Source organism: Stegodyphus dumicola, chromosome X2 (assembly GCF_044657685.1).
Source record: "Stegodyphus dumicola isolate Sdum_Otavi_A_Nest chromosome X2, ASM4465768v1".
In the NCBI taxonomy this organism is placed as follows: Eukaryota; Metazoa; Arthropoda; class Arachnida; order Araneae; family Eresidae; genus Stegodyphus; species Stegodyphus dumicola.
The window spans coordinates 44,438,251-44,456,895 of NC_140781.1; the positions used below are offsets into that span (position 1 = coordinate 44,438,251).

General features: G+C 32.0%; 1 protein-coding gene across 4 annotated transcripts in view; it reads left to right on the forward strand.

Annotated features, from left to right (window-relative positions):
* Positions 1-18,645, forward strand: part of LOC118180501 (uncharacterized) — a 524,461-nt gene that overhangs the window by 327,450 nt on the left and 178,366 nt on the right. For all 4 annotated transcript variants that reach the window (XR_015039137.1, XM_035349588.2, XM_085809646.1 and 1 more), the window contains exon 7: positions 12,777-12,854. Coding sequence is in view for 3 of the 4 variants with exons in the window: in XM_035349588.2 (XP_035205479.1) it covers positions 12,777-12,854 (78 nt within the window). In the remaining variant the exon portion in view is untranslated. The remainder of the gene's footprint in view (positions 1-12,776; positions 12,855-18,645) is intronic.

The window sequence follows — 18,645 nt, forward strand, 5'->3', positions numbered from 1 at the left end:
GTAGCAAATAAATATGGCCTCAAATTTATAAAAAGGAATTAAAGAAAGAAGGAATGTTAAAACTTTTCTGGTTGTAAAATAGGAAATTTTTTAATGATTTCTTAAATGTTTTCGAAATTATGAAAATTGCGGCAATATATAAAAATGTGAATTCTGAAATAAAAAGCAAAATTTCCATTTTGGCATCATTTTTATAGAGAAACTGGTACTTCACCATTCATTTGATTTTATCATTATCCATGGCTTTACTTAAAGTACTGTACTAAATTACTATTTGTTACATTACTCTATTCAATTAATATAAATTTCTGTACTGAATTACTGTTCAGTTGCCACTAAACATGCTTGTATTTTGCGAGACTGCTAAAATTAAATCATTTTTGCTTTATTTGAAGTCTTGGCTTCATTTTCCTTTTTCCATTAAAATGCTAGTTTTAAGTTTAGAAGATAAGAAATATCTTCAATTATAATATAAGATCTTTTTTCCTAACGTATTTTCGAAATTACGACAATTGCATTAATCCATAAAATTTTAAATCACTGAAATAAATTTCGTTTCGACATCATCAAGTCATATTGTACTAATGAAACCTGAGAATGTTTTTTCTTAATATAGAAGGCAAATATACTGTATAATGGAGCCTGGGGATATTTATTTTATCCACAGGCTTTTTTTATCACTTCAGATAAATATAAAAATTGCAACTGATTTTTAATTAAGTAAGTGCTGGATTAAGTTTAAAAAAAAATTATCATCTGCACTGTTCTACTCTAAAATGTTAATAGTTGCATGAGTATTTTTAACAGATTAAAACTTTGAAGATCTCTTCATTCTCCCAAGTTGTTGAAAGTTAAAATCGTTATTTCATAGGAAATCCATTTCTTCAACCACTGTATCGTTAAATTGTCTGATGTTTCAAATTTTAGGCTCCATTCTGAATTGCATTTTGCAATAAGTAGATAAAAATAATTTTTATAAAGAACTTGCCTAGCAATAAAATTCAAAGCACACACCCGCAAAAAAAAAAAAAAAAAAAAAAAAAAAAATGTATTGTTGGAAAAAGGAATGGAGAATGTAGCATCTGCGTTAAATTTCATGTATAAAGGACTTCAGATCAAAAAAAAATAATCCAATTGCAGTGAAAGGAGGGGGAAAATGTCCAAGAAATACTATATTTATAAAAGGACATTTGGCGGGCTTTCCATCTTTTTTTTTCCCCTCACGGGAATAGAAGCGAAGAACAGGCAAATTCCTTTCAAAAATTTATTATTTAATGTAACTTTTTTTTCATTTAACTGTCACAGATTTTTTAGGACTGTGCGCAATGCAAATAACTACATTTTTCATCTCCCCCCCCCAGCGAATTTTTTTTTTTTTTACTTAGGTTTTGTCGATGTTCAACATTAGCAATTTTTTTTTAAAAACTGTCGTCCTTTTTTTTAATTACAATTTTGTGTTTTTTAACTTTTATTTTTAACACACTCACACTTAATACTTTTTTCTTTTACATTATAAACGTGTAAAAATGCGTATATGTATATAAATTTAAATAAAAACGCAAAGTTTTTTTTTAACATTTGTAACATGAAAGCACAGTAAAATACTTCATGTATGTTTGAGTGAATAATGCAATGCATGTAAATAAATGCATGTCGGTGCAAGTTTTTAAATATATCTTTTGAAACTTCCGTGATTGAAAAAAAAAGAATAATTTTAGACGCGAAGTGAATATTTATGACGTTGAAATACGCGATAAATTTTGAGCTAGAGTATTTATTATTGCAGCAGGATTCAAAAGAAAACAGGTACCTCTGGTGAAATTGTCTAATATTGGAAAATTTAAAGAGCTTTAGGTTATATGTAATAAATATTTTAGGGTTTTCTTTCTTTTGGAAGGGGAAGTTTTAGGATTAGGGTTATTTAGAATATGGCAAAGCACTCGAGAACTGTCTATCTAGGGATGCCTTTGTGAAGATTTTACAGGAAAAGTAAGTCGTATTTTCATTCTGTTAAGGTGCAAACCGCGAAATCTCATCCTTTAACCGGAGCTTGAACTACGGCCGAACTAACAGTGTTCTGCGGATTTACCGCTCCACCGCTGATAGGCCGGAATATTTTGGATATAAGCTTGATATCTCTGATTTAGAGATCGGCTTCAGTTTAATAAAAGCTATAATTAACCTAAATGGTGTGTTGCTTCAGTTTAATAAACGCTACAATAAACCTAAATAATGTGTTATAGTTTGTATCTTTCCTACGTCTTTCTGGAATTTTAATTAAGCTTCTTTCAATAATTTATGGAAAAAGCATATTTTAAACCTAAACCTACTTTCTTGTTTACATTAACTTGCGTGAGTTAGTCGCTTGTAAACTAATATAGTTTGATGCGTCTACACGTTTATCTTCTGCGCTATAATTTCATTTATGTGTGTGCTAATCTTTTCGTCATCAATTTCTGCGTCGAAAGAAAATGCTAATCTATTATGGCATACAATTTTTATGGCAGAATTTTCGTAAGCGTGCATCCACTGAGGAAATTTTCTACTACGTTTGAGAAATAAAAGCTTTCTTGCTGCGTATATCAAAGTAAAAGAGGCAAAAATTGTTCGCTTACTTTATCAACGTACATAATATATTACATATGAGATGAAATTTTTCGCATGTATTATTAATATGCTTGTCACATCGACTTTAGTCCTGAAAGAACAGAATATGAGCTTCATTGACAACTACCTTGTACTTTGTTTCAGTTCAGTGTTTTTAAGCGATTTCAATATAGAAATATCCGGGTAATAATGTTTTTATGTGCTAAGTCATATTTCTGGTTTTTCCAAATTATGAATAATTAACAGTAGGGAATCTAAATGTGTGCGTGTGTGTGATTATGGAAAAGCCTCGAGGGCTATCTGCTTAAGGGAAGGGGTACCTTCGTGGAGGACTTTCTAAAGGAAACTGGCTCGTATACACCACGAAAACGCCCATGCAGCCAGCCCGTTCGCGAGATTCGAACCCCGGACCGAACTACCAGTGTTCAGCTACTTTACCGCTCGGCTACTGGTGAGCAAATAAGGAATCTAAAAACGCTTACTTAGAAATTTGCTTCATTGGTTACCTTTTATTACTGATGGACTTGAATCTCTTTTTCTTATAATTTCCTTCCAAATTTTATGCACATAATTCAGATAAATATTCCGAAAAATGGTCCCAGTATGTCCCAAAAATATTAAGTAGTTATGGGATATTCGAATCCTCGAAACCCATTAGTCTTGGAAAAATTCTATATTCGAAAATTCGAATCTTCGCTCTTTTCTAGCACATTTTTCGAACCCTAACCTAAAAAACTGCTAAACGTTTTAACTGAAAGCTTTCTAAAGATTAATTCGATTGACATTTAGAAGAAGTATTCATTAAAAAGAGAGAAAGAAAAAGAGAACGCGATTGTTGCAATTTCAGTGGACCTAGGTCCCCAAATCATCTCATTGTGCTTCCGAATGCCAAGCTGTTAATTTTCTAGAAAACATTCAGCGTTCCACTCTTAGTATTTGCCTTAGATAACTTTCGTCGATGCAATTCCCCTCTCTACGCATGCTTTGATTTTAAAATGTTCTGCAAAATGTAAGAATTCTGCATTCAAAGAATTTTGTCAAATTTTAAGGAAAATGAATCTCAGCATTCACAAATTTTCTTATACTTCATTTATTATCTTCTTAATAAATATAGGAATGTTTTAAAAAACTATATTCTTAACGTTATAGTTCATTGAAAGCAGGTTTTAAATTTCGCTTTACTTAGAAGCTCTTAACATTTATAAATAACTATATTCTTAACGTTATAGTTCATTGAAAGCAGGTTTTAAATTTCGCTTTACCTAGAAGCTCTTAACATTTATAAATTAATTTTTTTCCTTCCATTAATTTCCTCTTTCTCCTTTATGCTTATACAAAGGATTCCAGAGATTCCGGAATTCATGAAAATTTAGGACTGTCTCATCTTTTGTGATGAGAGTGAAATGCGATATTTTAAAATTTTGTTTCTGTTTGCAATTCAGTCTTATCCCCTTCAAAGCAGGCTTCGTAAAAAAAGCACATAGCTATAGCTTCAGAGAATGTTTTATAAGGTATTTCTTCCACTTTCCTAGCGTGCCTTCGTGGTGTAGTGGTTCTGCACGCTGGGCCGGTATTCCAGAGGTCTGTGGTTCGATTCCCGGCGAAGGCGGTTGCTAATTTTTCATCTCTTCGGCTCTTCCAATTAACGTAATGTCTCTACAGTGGTGCCCGAACTAAAAGGGTGTTGGATGAGGTTTCTCCACACCCAGGATTTGGCGATTGGATCCCCTGAAAACCCCAGTCGCCCTTTAAAAAGGGGAGTATATAAGGTATTTCCCCCACTTTCCTAGCGTGCCTTCGTGGTGTAGTGGCCAGAGGTCCGTGGTTCGATTCCCGGTGAAGGCGGTTGCTAATTTTTCATCTCTCCGCCCTTTTCCAATTAACCTAACGTCTCTACAGTTTCACTTCCCAGAAATGATTTTGAAAGTGTGGTTGTTTTAAATTTTATGCTTAATTTTTATCCAACGTTAATTTTTTCCCACGATATTTTGTGCCACCTGCTTTTCTTGCAGGAACCTTAAATATTGATTTTTATATAATCTTAATTAATTTTATATGCAGCAGCCTAGTGCGTATATAATTATTGTTTTCAATAGAATTGCTAAATTCAAAAGTATTTGTCTCGCTATTATTAACGGGAATTTTGCCTCATTTAATTTGCTGTTATGTAATGGTATATTTTCTAAGCACGGGAAGTTTTCAAATTTTGAATTTGTTTTCTTTTATTTTAATGAGACTTTTAAAGAAGGTACAGATATTCATTATCGCAGTGGTAGTTGTATAGCTTATATATACTTGTATTGTACATAATGATTTTCCTTTGCTGCTTTGATAAACTAGAGGAAGGTGGTTTGATTCGATTCATAAATTAAGGCAAAGCAACTCAAGGGCTATCTGTCTTCGGGGAGTGATGCCTTCGTGGAGAGCGTTTTAAGAGAAACTTTCTCGTATCCACGTTGCACGTACTGAAAGCTATGAGGATTCCCATGCAGGCGATCCGTTCCCTATAATGTTCAATGACTTTACCGCCCTGCTGCTGGTGAGCCTTAACTAGAGGAATAATGTGCAGGCTGCTCAAAAAATAACATGTAGAGTTCCTCATTTTGTAATTCTAAATTAATGTTGGAAGTGAAGAATCTTAAGAACTGATAAGTGATTAATCGCTTAAGTTCGGGTGATAAGAAACAACAAGATAGAAGGGTAACTAACCCTTTATTATTCCAATAAGATTTAACAAAACTCCGCCTGGGAGCGTACAAACAAAGCCCTCACTTGGGCTTGAACTTAAGAGACTAAGAATTAAACTAAAACTAAGATTAACTAAAGAAATATAGCCGAAGCTATCAAGATTCAAATCGAGTTGGCACCTTAACTTATTTGACTACGAAGCTTAGCAAGGGCCTGAGTACGGCCGAGCGTAATAACAGCTTTGAGAGAGAGAGTGGCCAAAAAGGCAGACGCGCGTATATCAGAAACTCTGATTCCCTCTGACTCTGTAAGTAACTTCGTGGTTTAAATACCGCTCCTCCTCATTAAATATTCAGCAAGATTCCAAAACTACGTTCTGGCCGGAAGTAGTAAGTTGAAGTTAAGAATTTGACAGGAAAGGAACTTTAACTTAAAATTTAACTGTTAATAAAATTAACATAATCCTTACAAACTGCAAGCTTTATTTCACTAACATTGATTCTAGGCATGTATATCTAATCACAAAATTTGTCAAAAAAAAAAAAAAAAAAAGGTAGGTAATTTTATGAAAACATTTCGAGCGTTGCGTATGAGAGGATTCTGTAGCTATGAAATCAAACTTTTTACAGGTACCAGTACAGTAAAATTTCGACTAATGAAATATTTGCTATAAGTAAAATGCAATGTGTTCTGTACTTGCACTTCCAAGAATTCGCAGAGCTGTTAAGGATTAATATTTTTATGAAGCCTGCTACAAATTTCATAACTAGTGCTGTGTTATTCAAGTCAGTAAATTTGCTCTGAAATGCCTCCTTGAATTTTAAATATATAAAGGAAAGCAACATTTGCCTTTGTATTTCTTTCCCTTCACCTCGACTTTCTTCTAATTTTATAATTTTTATGGTGAGAAATTAAACCAAGTAGTCGACGTTTCGGCTAAGCACAGAGGTATCTTAAGCTATTGGTGTGGTATATTAACCTGATGTATAATAACTGCAGTGTTAACTCAAACTAAAACATGTCTTATCGTTTAAATGCAGTATTATAAGATGAGACTGTACGTTTCCTGATCACTAAAATTCAAATTGTTCACGACAAGGTTTTAAATTCAAAATTAAACTCCTGCTAAGGTGCGTTACCTGGAATTCACAAAACACTTACCACGAGTGCAATTACTAGTTAAGCTTTAGCTTTTTACAGAATCAGTGAGAAATAATACACCGTAATACAGCGGAAACTCTAATGGACTTAGGGTTAAGGTTAAACTTCTGCTTTTAAAATTACTATGCATCTGCATCACGCCATTAAATTTACGTAATTTTTACGACTGAGTGAATATTGTGACATGAACCTAGTGACACAGAATAGGGCTTAAATCAAATGTAAGTGTTAATAAAACTTAGTGAATAGTTGTCACAAACTTATTTAAACTGTAATCAATATTTACTAACTGAAGCTTCTACTCTCATGAGTGCCAAACAAAAAGCTAGGTTTAATAATTACAGAGCCTCCATACTATCAATGCTGAAAATGTTTTCGTAAAAATCTCTATTTTATTTTGAGAAACTCTGTAATTGAAAGTACATGTCAAACTATACTTTCATTTACACTGTATCAATATTTAAAGGAATAAGCTGCTATCCATCTTTTCCGAGCACTCTGTATATTAAAAATACTGATGTCTTTCTAAAACCATCATTAGTTAACAAATTTCAACCTATTACTTAGATTGTAGCAAATTCTGTCATGTTGCTAATCTTGCAAAAGTAAGCAAGAGCGCTGTGGTAATATTTTTATAAGTACTACGAAGATTAACTCTCGAGAAATTTCTTTACCAACTTTTAGCTGCGAGCTGATAGTTTTCCAACGTGGGAAATTTAAATATGGCATTGAAGCCGTAATTTATTCGAGACTCAAAAAATGCACATTAAACAAAACGAACTTAAGAAACTGAAGTTTAAAGCCGGAAGCATTTAATATTTGCATAGAGATTTAATTTTTTTTCTTTTTTTTTTAAACTTCCCTTCCAACATGTCCTTTTGCATAAAAAATACAGATTTTCGAATTAACTTCTTTCAAACTACTTACGCATGGAAAAGAAAACTGGAAAAAAAGCACGGGTTGCAGTAAAAAAAAGTAAGATGAAAATACAGTCCGTTAGAGAGGCATAAAAATCTCATATTTCCTTTGAAAGACATGTTGGTAAATTTTTCTTCAGAATGGGATGACAGCTTATTAATCTTAGCTTCAAAACTTCTTAAGTTAGTCTTCTACATTGAGTGTAAATTAAAATAATCAAATAATTTGTTTAATATTCCTAGTTATTTAGTTTCAATGAATTTTGATTAATCTGGTTTCTATATTAAACAGAGGTACTTATATGTCTTTCTTTTTTTCCTTTTTCCAAATTTATGCATATTTAAGATTCTGTCATTTTGTTTATAGAAAAAAGTATTTTTCTTTTATTATTTTATTTATTAAGAATGATTATTAATTATTTCGGATTCGACGTCTCTAAAGAACACATTTTCTTTCGTCTTTTAATATGTAATATTATTAGATTGCCTGCATTTCTTGGTTTGTTTTGTAATTTAAAGTGTCATTGAAAAAAAATTTTTAATTATAAAAACTATTGTGTACTTTCCTTCCTTTTAAAATTTTGCCTAAGGAAATGAGATAAAACTGGAATAAGAACATTTGAAAGCAGTTCTAAACCCAGAATAAAAATTACAATTAAATATTATTAGTAACCATATAAAGTCATAGTTCTTTTCTTCTTCTTCGGGGGAGGGGATGTTTACGAAATTAACTGAATTAATTACGACCGATATGTGTATGCATGTGAAGAATACTCAGAGGTGAAGAAAACCTTGTGTCGGATGAATCATACTGGAAAAAATTGTTGTAAATTATCGTCATTATTATTATAAAAATGTTTATAATCATAATTAATCTATACTCCGCTACTTTAATTTATTTAACTTTTCATTTTTTCTAAATCTATTCATCAGTCACACTACTTAAGTTATTACTATTTTTAAGTTTATATGCATAATTTTTTATTGTAATGCACTTGTTGCGATGTATTCCTCGAAAAGCGTAATTAATTTACTAAATTTAAGGACAGCTTGTTTCCTTAATTAAAATTTGTTGTGCTAATATAACAATATTTTTAATGAAGAAAAGTTGCGAAATTAATTATTAAAGAAATTGCTTAAATGAAAAGTCTATGTTGTTTTTAATTATAAAAGACTTGCTTTATTTCAAATTTTAGAATAATTTTTTAAAGTTGAAAAAGAAATGCAGATTAAATTTTTAATGCAATATGTCTGATTTTTCCAATTTGTAAGCGTATCTCTAGATTCTGATTTTATACAGTATCGAGTATTTTTGTGATTTACGTGTAAAAGATGTAAAAGAGTATATCCGGGATTATTTTTGGTCCCAGAAATTATTTTTTGGTTAAAAGAGCTAAAAAGTACTGATACGTGTACTGTGTTTAGGTATTTATTTGGATTAGGAAACAGGAAATATGAGCTAGGCGCTCTCTGGGATTCGAGCACCGGATCTTCCGACTGGTAGCTGGGCATGCTACCAATTACACAATGAGAGCAGACACTGGAGAAGGCAGAACAATGTCTCTCCAGTGTCTGCTCTCATTGAATTCTTTTTAAATCTCTAGTTTTTCTTCAATTACTGGAAATTTTGCTTAGTAGCACGCTCCAAAAAAAAAACTATTAAGATTTTTGTTTTCATTATGTAACAAGAAAATTATTATCACTAAAGTTTTATCATTTGCTTTTCTGCATTATCCTCTACCTCCTATCAAGCATTTTGAGTTATTTTAGGAAAGCTGTTGAAAAACCTGTCTTAAGTTTCTTTGTTATCTTTATTACCTTATCTTTAAAAATAAATATATAAACTTATATTAGTAAACACATTTAGTTTACTAAAGAAAGGCTGAATTTTCAGATAAGGTTTTAGTTTTCTAAAAATCACTGTATCAAAGAACTTGCCCTTTTTTGTATTCTGTCAGACTGATTTATTTCTATAATTGCTTATTGTTCTTCAATCTTTTAAATAACTTCCTCCATCTACTTTGATATGTGCTATTCAGGTGACTTTTCTCATTTACTTCTTACGTTCAGAGTTAAAAAGGGTTTACATAGGAGATAAAAAATATGATTTATTCATTTACGTGATTTGTAAAATAAAGAGTGTGTTATAATTAAACCTGCGGATTTTAGTGTATTGTTACATCGTAACAAAAAGTTGCAATTCATCGTGATGTACTGTTAATGAAAAGAGAAAAATCCATCTTTCTTACAGGCATTATAAATTATCATTTTGCCATCTCTTCTTGATATTGCAAATATAATATATTTCAAGCTGCGATCATTCCAGTTATGCCTGGATACCGCAATAATGAAAGTTTTCAGAAGTGTAGATTATCTTATATTTCTTTCTTTAAAAGATTATGTTAATGATGGCAAACCTGAGGAAAAACGAATTTAATTTAGTGTTTCATTCTAATCTTTATAAGAACGCAAGTGTATAGTTAAAAAGTAGATTGCAACATGCAACTGCATGTTATTATGAATCATGTGAAAATGATAATTTAGGAGAGCAGAAACAAATACGAGGGGCATTTTACGAGTTTTGCAATCCCTTCTTCGAAGATCGCCAGTGATGTGAGACAAGCCTGAACGTTTTTTAAAGCTACTCATTGGTCTAAATCTTTGGCCTCCTAAACAGTTCTTTAACTCAGTGAAGAGACGAAAATCACTAGATGCTAATTCAGAGCTATACGCTGTGTCCCAAACTGGAACGAGTTTGACCACTCGGAGTATAGCCCCGACTTAGATCCGAGTGATTTTCTCCTCTTCCTTGAATTGAAGAACCGTCTAGAAGGCCGAAGATTCCAAACCAGTGAGGCCCACCTCACATCATTGGTGGCAACGTTCCTCGAAGGAAGGATCGAAAAGCTCATCCACTGATATGACAAATGTCTGAATCTTACGGCGATTTTGTCAAAAGTAACCATATTTGTACGTAACGTCTGCTAATAAATTCATGTTTTTTTTATTCTTGTCTTTATTTTACGGCCCGTTGTAGAGTGGGAAAAAAACACCCTCCAAAAAATATAATTTTCTTTTTACAAATATATCAAAATTCATTTCGTAAAACATTTCAAAACAGATGTGTTGTATTTTTAGTGAAAGTTACTACCGATATAAAATGCTTTAATTGTATCTATGCAAATACTGTTGATTGATTTTGCCTTAAAAACCCCGCCCTTGTGTAATGTAACCTTGTTAGTCATTTTTTAAATACTGCTTTTCTGTGTATGAAATTAATGATTTGAAAGCGAAGATTCCTCATTAATGATAGATGTATTTGAAATATGTGATTTATTAACGGAATACTTTAAAAAATTGCTTTCGTAAACACTGATAATATTTATACTAATTTTTAAAAATGTATCAGAATGTGTTCTCAACAAAAGCTTCAAAAATAATTTATAAAACGTATGTAATTAAAATAAACGTAGATCTCTAAAAAAATTCTCATCATACTTTCTGTATAGAACAGCCCAAATAACAGAAATTGAAATAGAAAATGGAATGCCATTTTATAAAAAATGGCATTCCTAATTATAAAATTAGTAGAACTAAAATTTTTTCTCAGAGTTAACTTCAGATGAAATATTGATTGAGTTTCGAAAAAAAAAAACTTTTTTTATGACAGCTAATTATGCTGCCTATAATTAAGGGCCCAAATTATAGGCATTATAATTTGCTTCTGGATAAAAAGAGTAATTTCTTTGATACTCGAAATACGTGAAGACCTTTTTATTTGAAATTAATGCTGAACAAACGCTGCATTTTTTTTTCGATTTTTAATATTGCCTAGTACCATATTTGTCTCATATTTCTCCCCCTCCTAAATTTCAACTCTTCTCTTTTATTTAGCATATTATTTAGAAACTTTTGATTTACGGTAACAGTTTAAAATGTATCGGCAAATAGGAAATTATTTTGTATAATTTAAATGAATATTATTGAAAATTATAAATCCTATGAAGTATATAAAATAATAGTATTAGTGTGCCTTTATGTGTACTTTTTAGAGTGCTATGTGTATAATTTAAGCTGTCTTTTCAGAAACAGTGTCTATCGCATATTTTGAAAGGGGAGGGATTCAAATTTTTAAGAATATAAAATTTTTAGAGTTATGTCATTTCTTAAGATTAAATATTTTTACTGTTTTACCAGAGTAAAGGCGTTTGTAGAAAAACAAGAATTACGCTCGAAAACGTGCACGAACTGTAGAAAAAAGTGATTATGTAAAATATATTAAATCAAACTATTACAAAGGCTGTGAATTTCATATTTCTGTAATTCATAAAACGTTTAATTTCGGGAATTGAAAACAGTTATGTGATGTAAACGCTGTAAGAATCAGTTTTTATAATTAAAATGATCGTCTTAACTTCCCCCCTCCCTCCCGAGAAGTGGGGACGGCACGCTCCACCCACTCACTTAGTCTATTCCTTACAAGATCAATACTTAGACAATATCTGTCTCAGTTGGAAGTTTCATAAAGGTAGACTTAACTGTGCACTTTTAATGATCATCCACATCCTATCTGGCCGTCTCAGTCATTCGATTTAACTTGACGGGATTTCTGCCTTTAAGGCAACTATGAGATGCGTGTATGCCGCCTTTGTTCAATGCTAAATATCCACTAAACCGGACTACAGAACGGGCATTCGCTGCGTTACGAATGTCGGTTTCATTAAGAATTTACACGGTTTGTAAAAGAAATTCATTTGCATTACTGTTGATTATATAACCCTTTTCGCTTATGCTATAAGTCATAATGATCTTCGGGATTTTATCTATCAATTATCCTTAAAAATTGGCTTAACAAAGCATACTGAACGACTTGTGGTATACATAGATTTTAAGTAGAGTCTCATATGCAAAGACGTTATTGCTTTAAGACGCATCCGACTGATTGTGAAAATTTTCACAGAAGAGAAACTGATTTAGTTTATAAGTTTGCGTGTTTTTAAAGATAATTAATAGATAAAATCGCGAAGATCATTACGATTATCTCAGTACAAATGATTTTTTAAATTAATGAGACCATTCTAAATAAGCAAATTTAAAAAAGGGTCATCTGCTTAAAATCTGTATGATAAAATTTATCTTTAAAGTTTTATTTCCTGTACTGTATATTTACAGGATTTTAGTAGCAATTGCTTTATCATTCGCTCATCTTTTAAAATGTTGTAATATTTTTCTACGTGTTATTTGTTATTTTAAAGTAATATCTTCGTGTGTCACGTTTGAAACATTTCCGTGTTTTCACATTGTGATCAATTCATCTTCATTCATCTTACATTGTGATTGATTCTTCTACTGCATATATGCAGCAGATGTATTATCATACTAATCTCCGTGTTTTCTTTGTAGGACACCAGGACACATGTTGTGGGTGAATTGTATGATACGGAGAAATCCTATGTGGAGTCACTGCAAATTCTTGCTAACGTGAGTACCCATTTCAAGTTAGAGTTGAATTACTAATATCTAATATATTATTTCTTCCATCACCACGGTGCTGCTTAGAAATATTGGCAGTTTTTCTAACAGCTTAGTTTTTTAAGAAGAAGCAACTAAAGCATTTAAGTTCAGGATGTGAGAAGCAATTTTTTTTAATTGACATCTGAACAGCATAAGTTTTCTTTTGCTTGTATAGTTTTATGTAAGTTTTCGAAAGGAATTAAAAAATTCGGGCTAAAATCAATAGTAACAATTAGGGTTTCCTTAGGAGTGGATTTAAATTAACTTGACGTTTTTAGAAATAAGGAGCTGATTTTTATCGCATTAATAAATTCATGGTAATATTCTGTCATATTTGGGTGCGATAAAAAGAAAAACGTAATAACTTTTTTTCTTTGGGAAATTAAAAAGATAAGCTAGTGTCAAAAATAGGTAACAAATAAATTTAACAAAATATAATTCAATAAAATTATGTATTTTTTATTTTTTATCTTTTAAAATTTTATTTATTAATGTATTTATTTTTTGCATTGGCTTCTTTTAATGTAATTTCGTTACGCTTGTTTTGAGTACCAGGTGTGATACGTTTTTAAAGTTTATAAATCCAGTTCTGTATTTCATTTGCATTATAGAAATGTTCGTTTCAGTAGATTATTTTAATCAGAAAACCGCCTCAAAAAAAGATCTAAAAATGTTTAGTCCAAGGAATCTGAAATCCTAAGAAATACTCAAAGACTACACAAATACGTATAAAAAATGCGAGGTGATGTATAAACATGAATTCTAAAAGAAATGTGATTAAAGTGCGGTCTTCATTGATTTTACCCCTGGCATTCAGCTCTAGCAAATAAATTACATTAGTATTTAACGTAACGTATGCGATAATACGTTACGTTAATTCTGAAACACGTTAATGTGTTTCAGAAATTGTATGGATACCCTAAGACGTTAATGAAAACGGAAAGTCATCCGCTTCATATGCTCATAACACAACTTTTATCATCTATTTATTGAAGCTGGAAAGTTATTTAATCTACATAGGTGTATAATATTACACTTCCCAAATCTCTAACACTCTGTATGTTTTGTGAATTAGACCTAATCACGCCTGTGTACCTAGTTTACAAAGACAGTTGACTTTTGAAAACAGAAATAGTAACATAGAGCATACGCCAAAGCATACGAAAGCAAAGAATCTATGTGTACTAGGAATCGCTCAATCTACAGGGAGATAAGCGAATAAGCCCTGATTTCAAAATTAAATATCTCTACAACAAAGATCGGTAGAATTATGCGGTAAACTGTACGTTTATTAGCAAAACTGTAAAAATGGTGTACAAAAGTTTATAAAATTTAGTTATGAAAATCGTTAACAGATGGCGCTCTAATCGAAATGACCTATCAATAGCCTTTAAAATGTGCTTCGAAATCGAAAGTGATCAGTACAATTGTTGGCTAGTGAAAAGAGGCTAGCGTAGAAAGTTAAATAATGTATTCCATTGAACAACGTGTATTTTGGTTCTGGAATTTCACCTACGGCAACACGTCGCAGTTTTCAAAACCGATTCAATGTTCCAGTTGGACCCGATGCGAAAACCATTCGCATGCTCTTCGCGAAATTCGAATGGACTGGCAGCGTGGCTGATGATCGAAAGGAAAATGTTGGGCCTAAGCAAACTATAGTCACCCCTGAAAATGCAGCCAAAGTTTTTGAATTTGTTCAGCAAAATCCTAGGACAAACATCCGACGAATTGCATCAGAGACAGATTTGAAGAACACGAGCACACAAAAAATATTTAATAATAGTCTACGGCTGTTTCTATACAAAATCCAAAGTCATCAGGCCATACCCTTGAAAGCTGTGCAACAAAGGGTTGACTTTGCGAATCAGATTTTAACAATGATCGACAATGACAGATTTGATGTGAGCTGCATCTGGTTCACAGATGAGGCACATTTTCTTTTACAGGGAATCGTTAATAAACAAAACTGGAGATTTTGGGGTACCGAAAATCCTCATTTGTGTGAAGAAAAAGCACTGCATTCGCCTAAAGTTATGGCATGGGCTGCGGTATGCGCCAGAGGCAATATCGGACCCTTTTTCGTACGAAAAACGATAACTACAGAATGTTACGTTACAATTTTGTCATCACTCAACTAGCGTTGGAGGATCGACTGGTTCCTGCAAGATGGGGCTCGACCACATCGAACAAATAAAGTTTTTTCCTTTCTTCATGAATAATTTGGGAATAGAGTAATTGCGTTAGATTATCCTCAATTTACTGACACAGGAATAGCTTGGCCTCCATATTCTCCCGATCTGAGTCCTTGTGACTTCTTTCTGTGGGGCGCATTGAAAGACGCTGTCTATCGAAACAATCCTGCTACTCTAGATGAGCTTGAATCGTTGATTGGTGTTGCATGTGATTCCATTTCCGTCGAGACATTGCAAGACGTGATGTCAAATTTCATTGTTCGTTTACGCCACCTCATTGTTTCGAACGGTGAACATTTTGAAAAAAATTGTATTTTGATTGCAAAGGTTGCTTCACTTTATTTTTTTAATTATTTTTTTTACTCCTTTCAGAGAGAGTTTTCAGTGCAGAGCGCCATCTGTTAACGATTTTCGTAACTAAATTTTATAAACTTTTGCACACCATTTTTACAGTTTTGATAATAAACGTACAGTTTACCGCATAATTCTATTGATCGTCGTTGTAGAGATATTTAATTTTGAAATCAGGGCTTATTCGCTGATCACCCTGTATATGTACCAGTAGTCGCTCGGTATCCTTTGTTAAGCTAATTTTTAAAGACATCAATAATGATAATAATAATGAGGCTAATTCTCTATGTTAATTATTTTTCTTTTAAAAGTCACTGAAACAGGCTACGCGGTAGGTTTCTTTTTATGACTTTTTTTAATGTGAATTTTAATTACGAGTCAATTGTCTTTAAAAATCTGTCTACGTGGATATCCATCATAAGACAGATACTCTCTGTGCGCTGCGCTGTAATGTAATCGTTGCCTTTCTGCAGTAAAAATAAATGATTAATGTTTGGTAAATGATGTGTTTAAGATATTGAAATTTGCCTAAATGCGTTTTGTGTAAGCTTACAAACGTGTGTCATTATGACTTTTTTTCTTTAAAATGACTGCTATTACATACACTCATCTCTCATTCCTATTGCATTTTGAAATCTTTAGTATTAACGTGTAAAAATAATATGAAATTTCACTTATGAAGCTGTTGCGTAATTTCGTCTGAAGTTAAATACGGTACAAAATCGCAGAAAATTTCTCATTCTTTTGCTTTCATTTACATAACCAAATTTAACCTAAACTGCTAGGTCGTTAAAGATGATTTGAAAACGGTAACTTTAACTGGGAAATGCTCAGCAATAAATTATGTGAAAGGTTTAATAAAGTTTTAGTTTTCAAGTCTGAAGATGTAAAAGGCAATAGTTCTCCCTATATCTAACTCATTTTAATTTAACAGGAGTATCTGTTTTGGCTTCATCAATTCATCCGCATACATTTTTTTTAAATCACTAGACTGTAAGCTTTTTTAAGTGAATGATGAGGCTTGGGAAATGCTCTTTCGGACAGTTTGACACCAAAAAAATTAATTCAATAAAATGGGTAAACATTATCAGCTAAATGTTCCGTTGATTGATTAAATTATTTTTGCTGCTGGAAAAACAAAGGATTTATCAATTAGATATCCATTTACGAAAGATGTGCGATTAGTTTCCGAATCATTGCTTTTTAACAACCTACACTGCATTGCCACGTATAAATGAAGTCTAGATGAGACACCTATAAAAGAAAATTTTTAAATCGATAAACCGAGCTATTGTGTGGAAAACTTAAAACTCAGAGAGCTACTGTGCGACAAAAATTAAATAATTTATAATAGTATTTTCTGTTGGGAATTGGAAATGCGTAACTGATATTATAATCGCTGATTTATTGCATAATTTATGTATTTGAGATGTCTTTAGTGATATAAGAAACTTCTTATCTTGCGGTATTTGTCGTTAATTTAACAATCAGCGAACCTACTGTATTCATATTAATTTTTTATCTTAATTTAATTCGTGGGTTTAATAGTTGGGTATGGGGTTCGAATCCCGGCGAACGGGCTGGCTGCATGGGCGTTTTCTTGTTTTTTCCCGTGTGTAACGTGTATATTAGCCAATTTCCCTTAAAACGTCCTCCACGAAGGCATCCCTCAGGCAGATATTGCTCGAGTGCTTTATTATAATTAAATAAACCAAACCAATTAATTCATGGGAATGGTTAAAAAACATCACAAAAGGCTTGGGTATGACTTTAACATATGCATTTTTGTATATTTATCGCCAATAACATTCCCACTGAATTCCGTAAAAATTGCGCACACATGACGTAAGAGGGGGGAAATGAGATATTTTTTATAAAATTCTAAATTTTGTTTCGAAACTAAAACTAGAAATTAATCGTTTTACAGCATCATAACTTTTCTGCTCATTTACCTGATAATGCAAGTAAATAAATAACATAGTATCAAATTCTTTCACACTTTAAAAAGGAAATAAACTTCATTTTTTTATTCTAGGATTGGAATCATTATGGAAGTCTATTACGTATAGCGAAGTCTGATTTAGCTTTAAGTATTATTTATGAAAAAAAGATTGTTCTTTTAAGACGTTAATTTTATCCATATGTTATTTTCATTATAAAATTATAATTATGTTAAATATTTTAAAAATTCCAAAGCACTCCTATAAAGTGGAAGAATGTAGAAGTTTGATTTTTTGGGGGGACAGGGGGCAATTAGTGTCTCATTTCATTAAATATTATTTAAAATTTGCATCCCGCATCATCAACAGTTCTCAAAGGAAACCTTAGAGAATTTCATTGAAGAGATTTTGTTCAACCGGGATTTCTGAAATTGTCATAAACCCCGCAACACTCATGCGGGATTTGAATTTCTACGAACTGAACTGCCTGCATGGAAGTTTCGTGATTTCGTTTCTTGCACGTAACGTGAATATGAAACTGTTTCCCTTAGAAGTTCTCTGCAAAGACATTAATCTCAAGATTCGTCTCCGTGTGCCTTGTCATAATAAGAGGTAACCAAATGATCGATTAGCTCTTAATTGTTTTATATTTCAATTAAAATTAAACGACAAAGAACCAGTTTCATAATCCAAATTAATTTTAAGGAGATTCAAACTCTGTTAGAGAATTCTTAGATTGCGTGTGAAAGCTGGATTTTGAACTGAGGTACACCGTATTTAGCTACAAAATCCTTTATAATTTGATTACATCCTTTAGCGCTTGTTCCTATTTATCATGTTCTGTATATAGCTCTAAACCCTGCATAATTTTATTTCATCTCTTTGCGCTTATTCTTACATGGTCCTGCGAAATTCTCAGCTCGTAAATTTTCATTTCGAATCAGTAAGCATCTCTAGAATTGCTTAAACTCCCCATTCTGGTTTTGACGTCATCTTATGTTCTACGAAATTCTCAAGAGGCATGCAAACTGTAGTGTTATTAAATAAGATTAAATATCTACCATAGTAAGTTGAAATTACTTTCGGTCCATTTTCAAGAAGGATCTCAAGATTTTCATTTATGTCATTTCTGTTAAGTTTAGATTAAATAAGGTTTATTTCTGCTAAGATGCGCTGAATTATGAACATACCTGCCTGTAGTACGAAAGCATTTTAAATCTGAATGAAAGAACTAATGCTGCATGAGAAAGCCAGCGGTGGAATTCCCAGTTA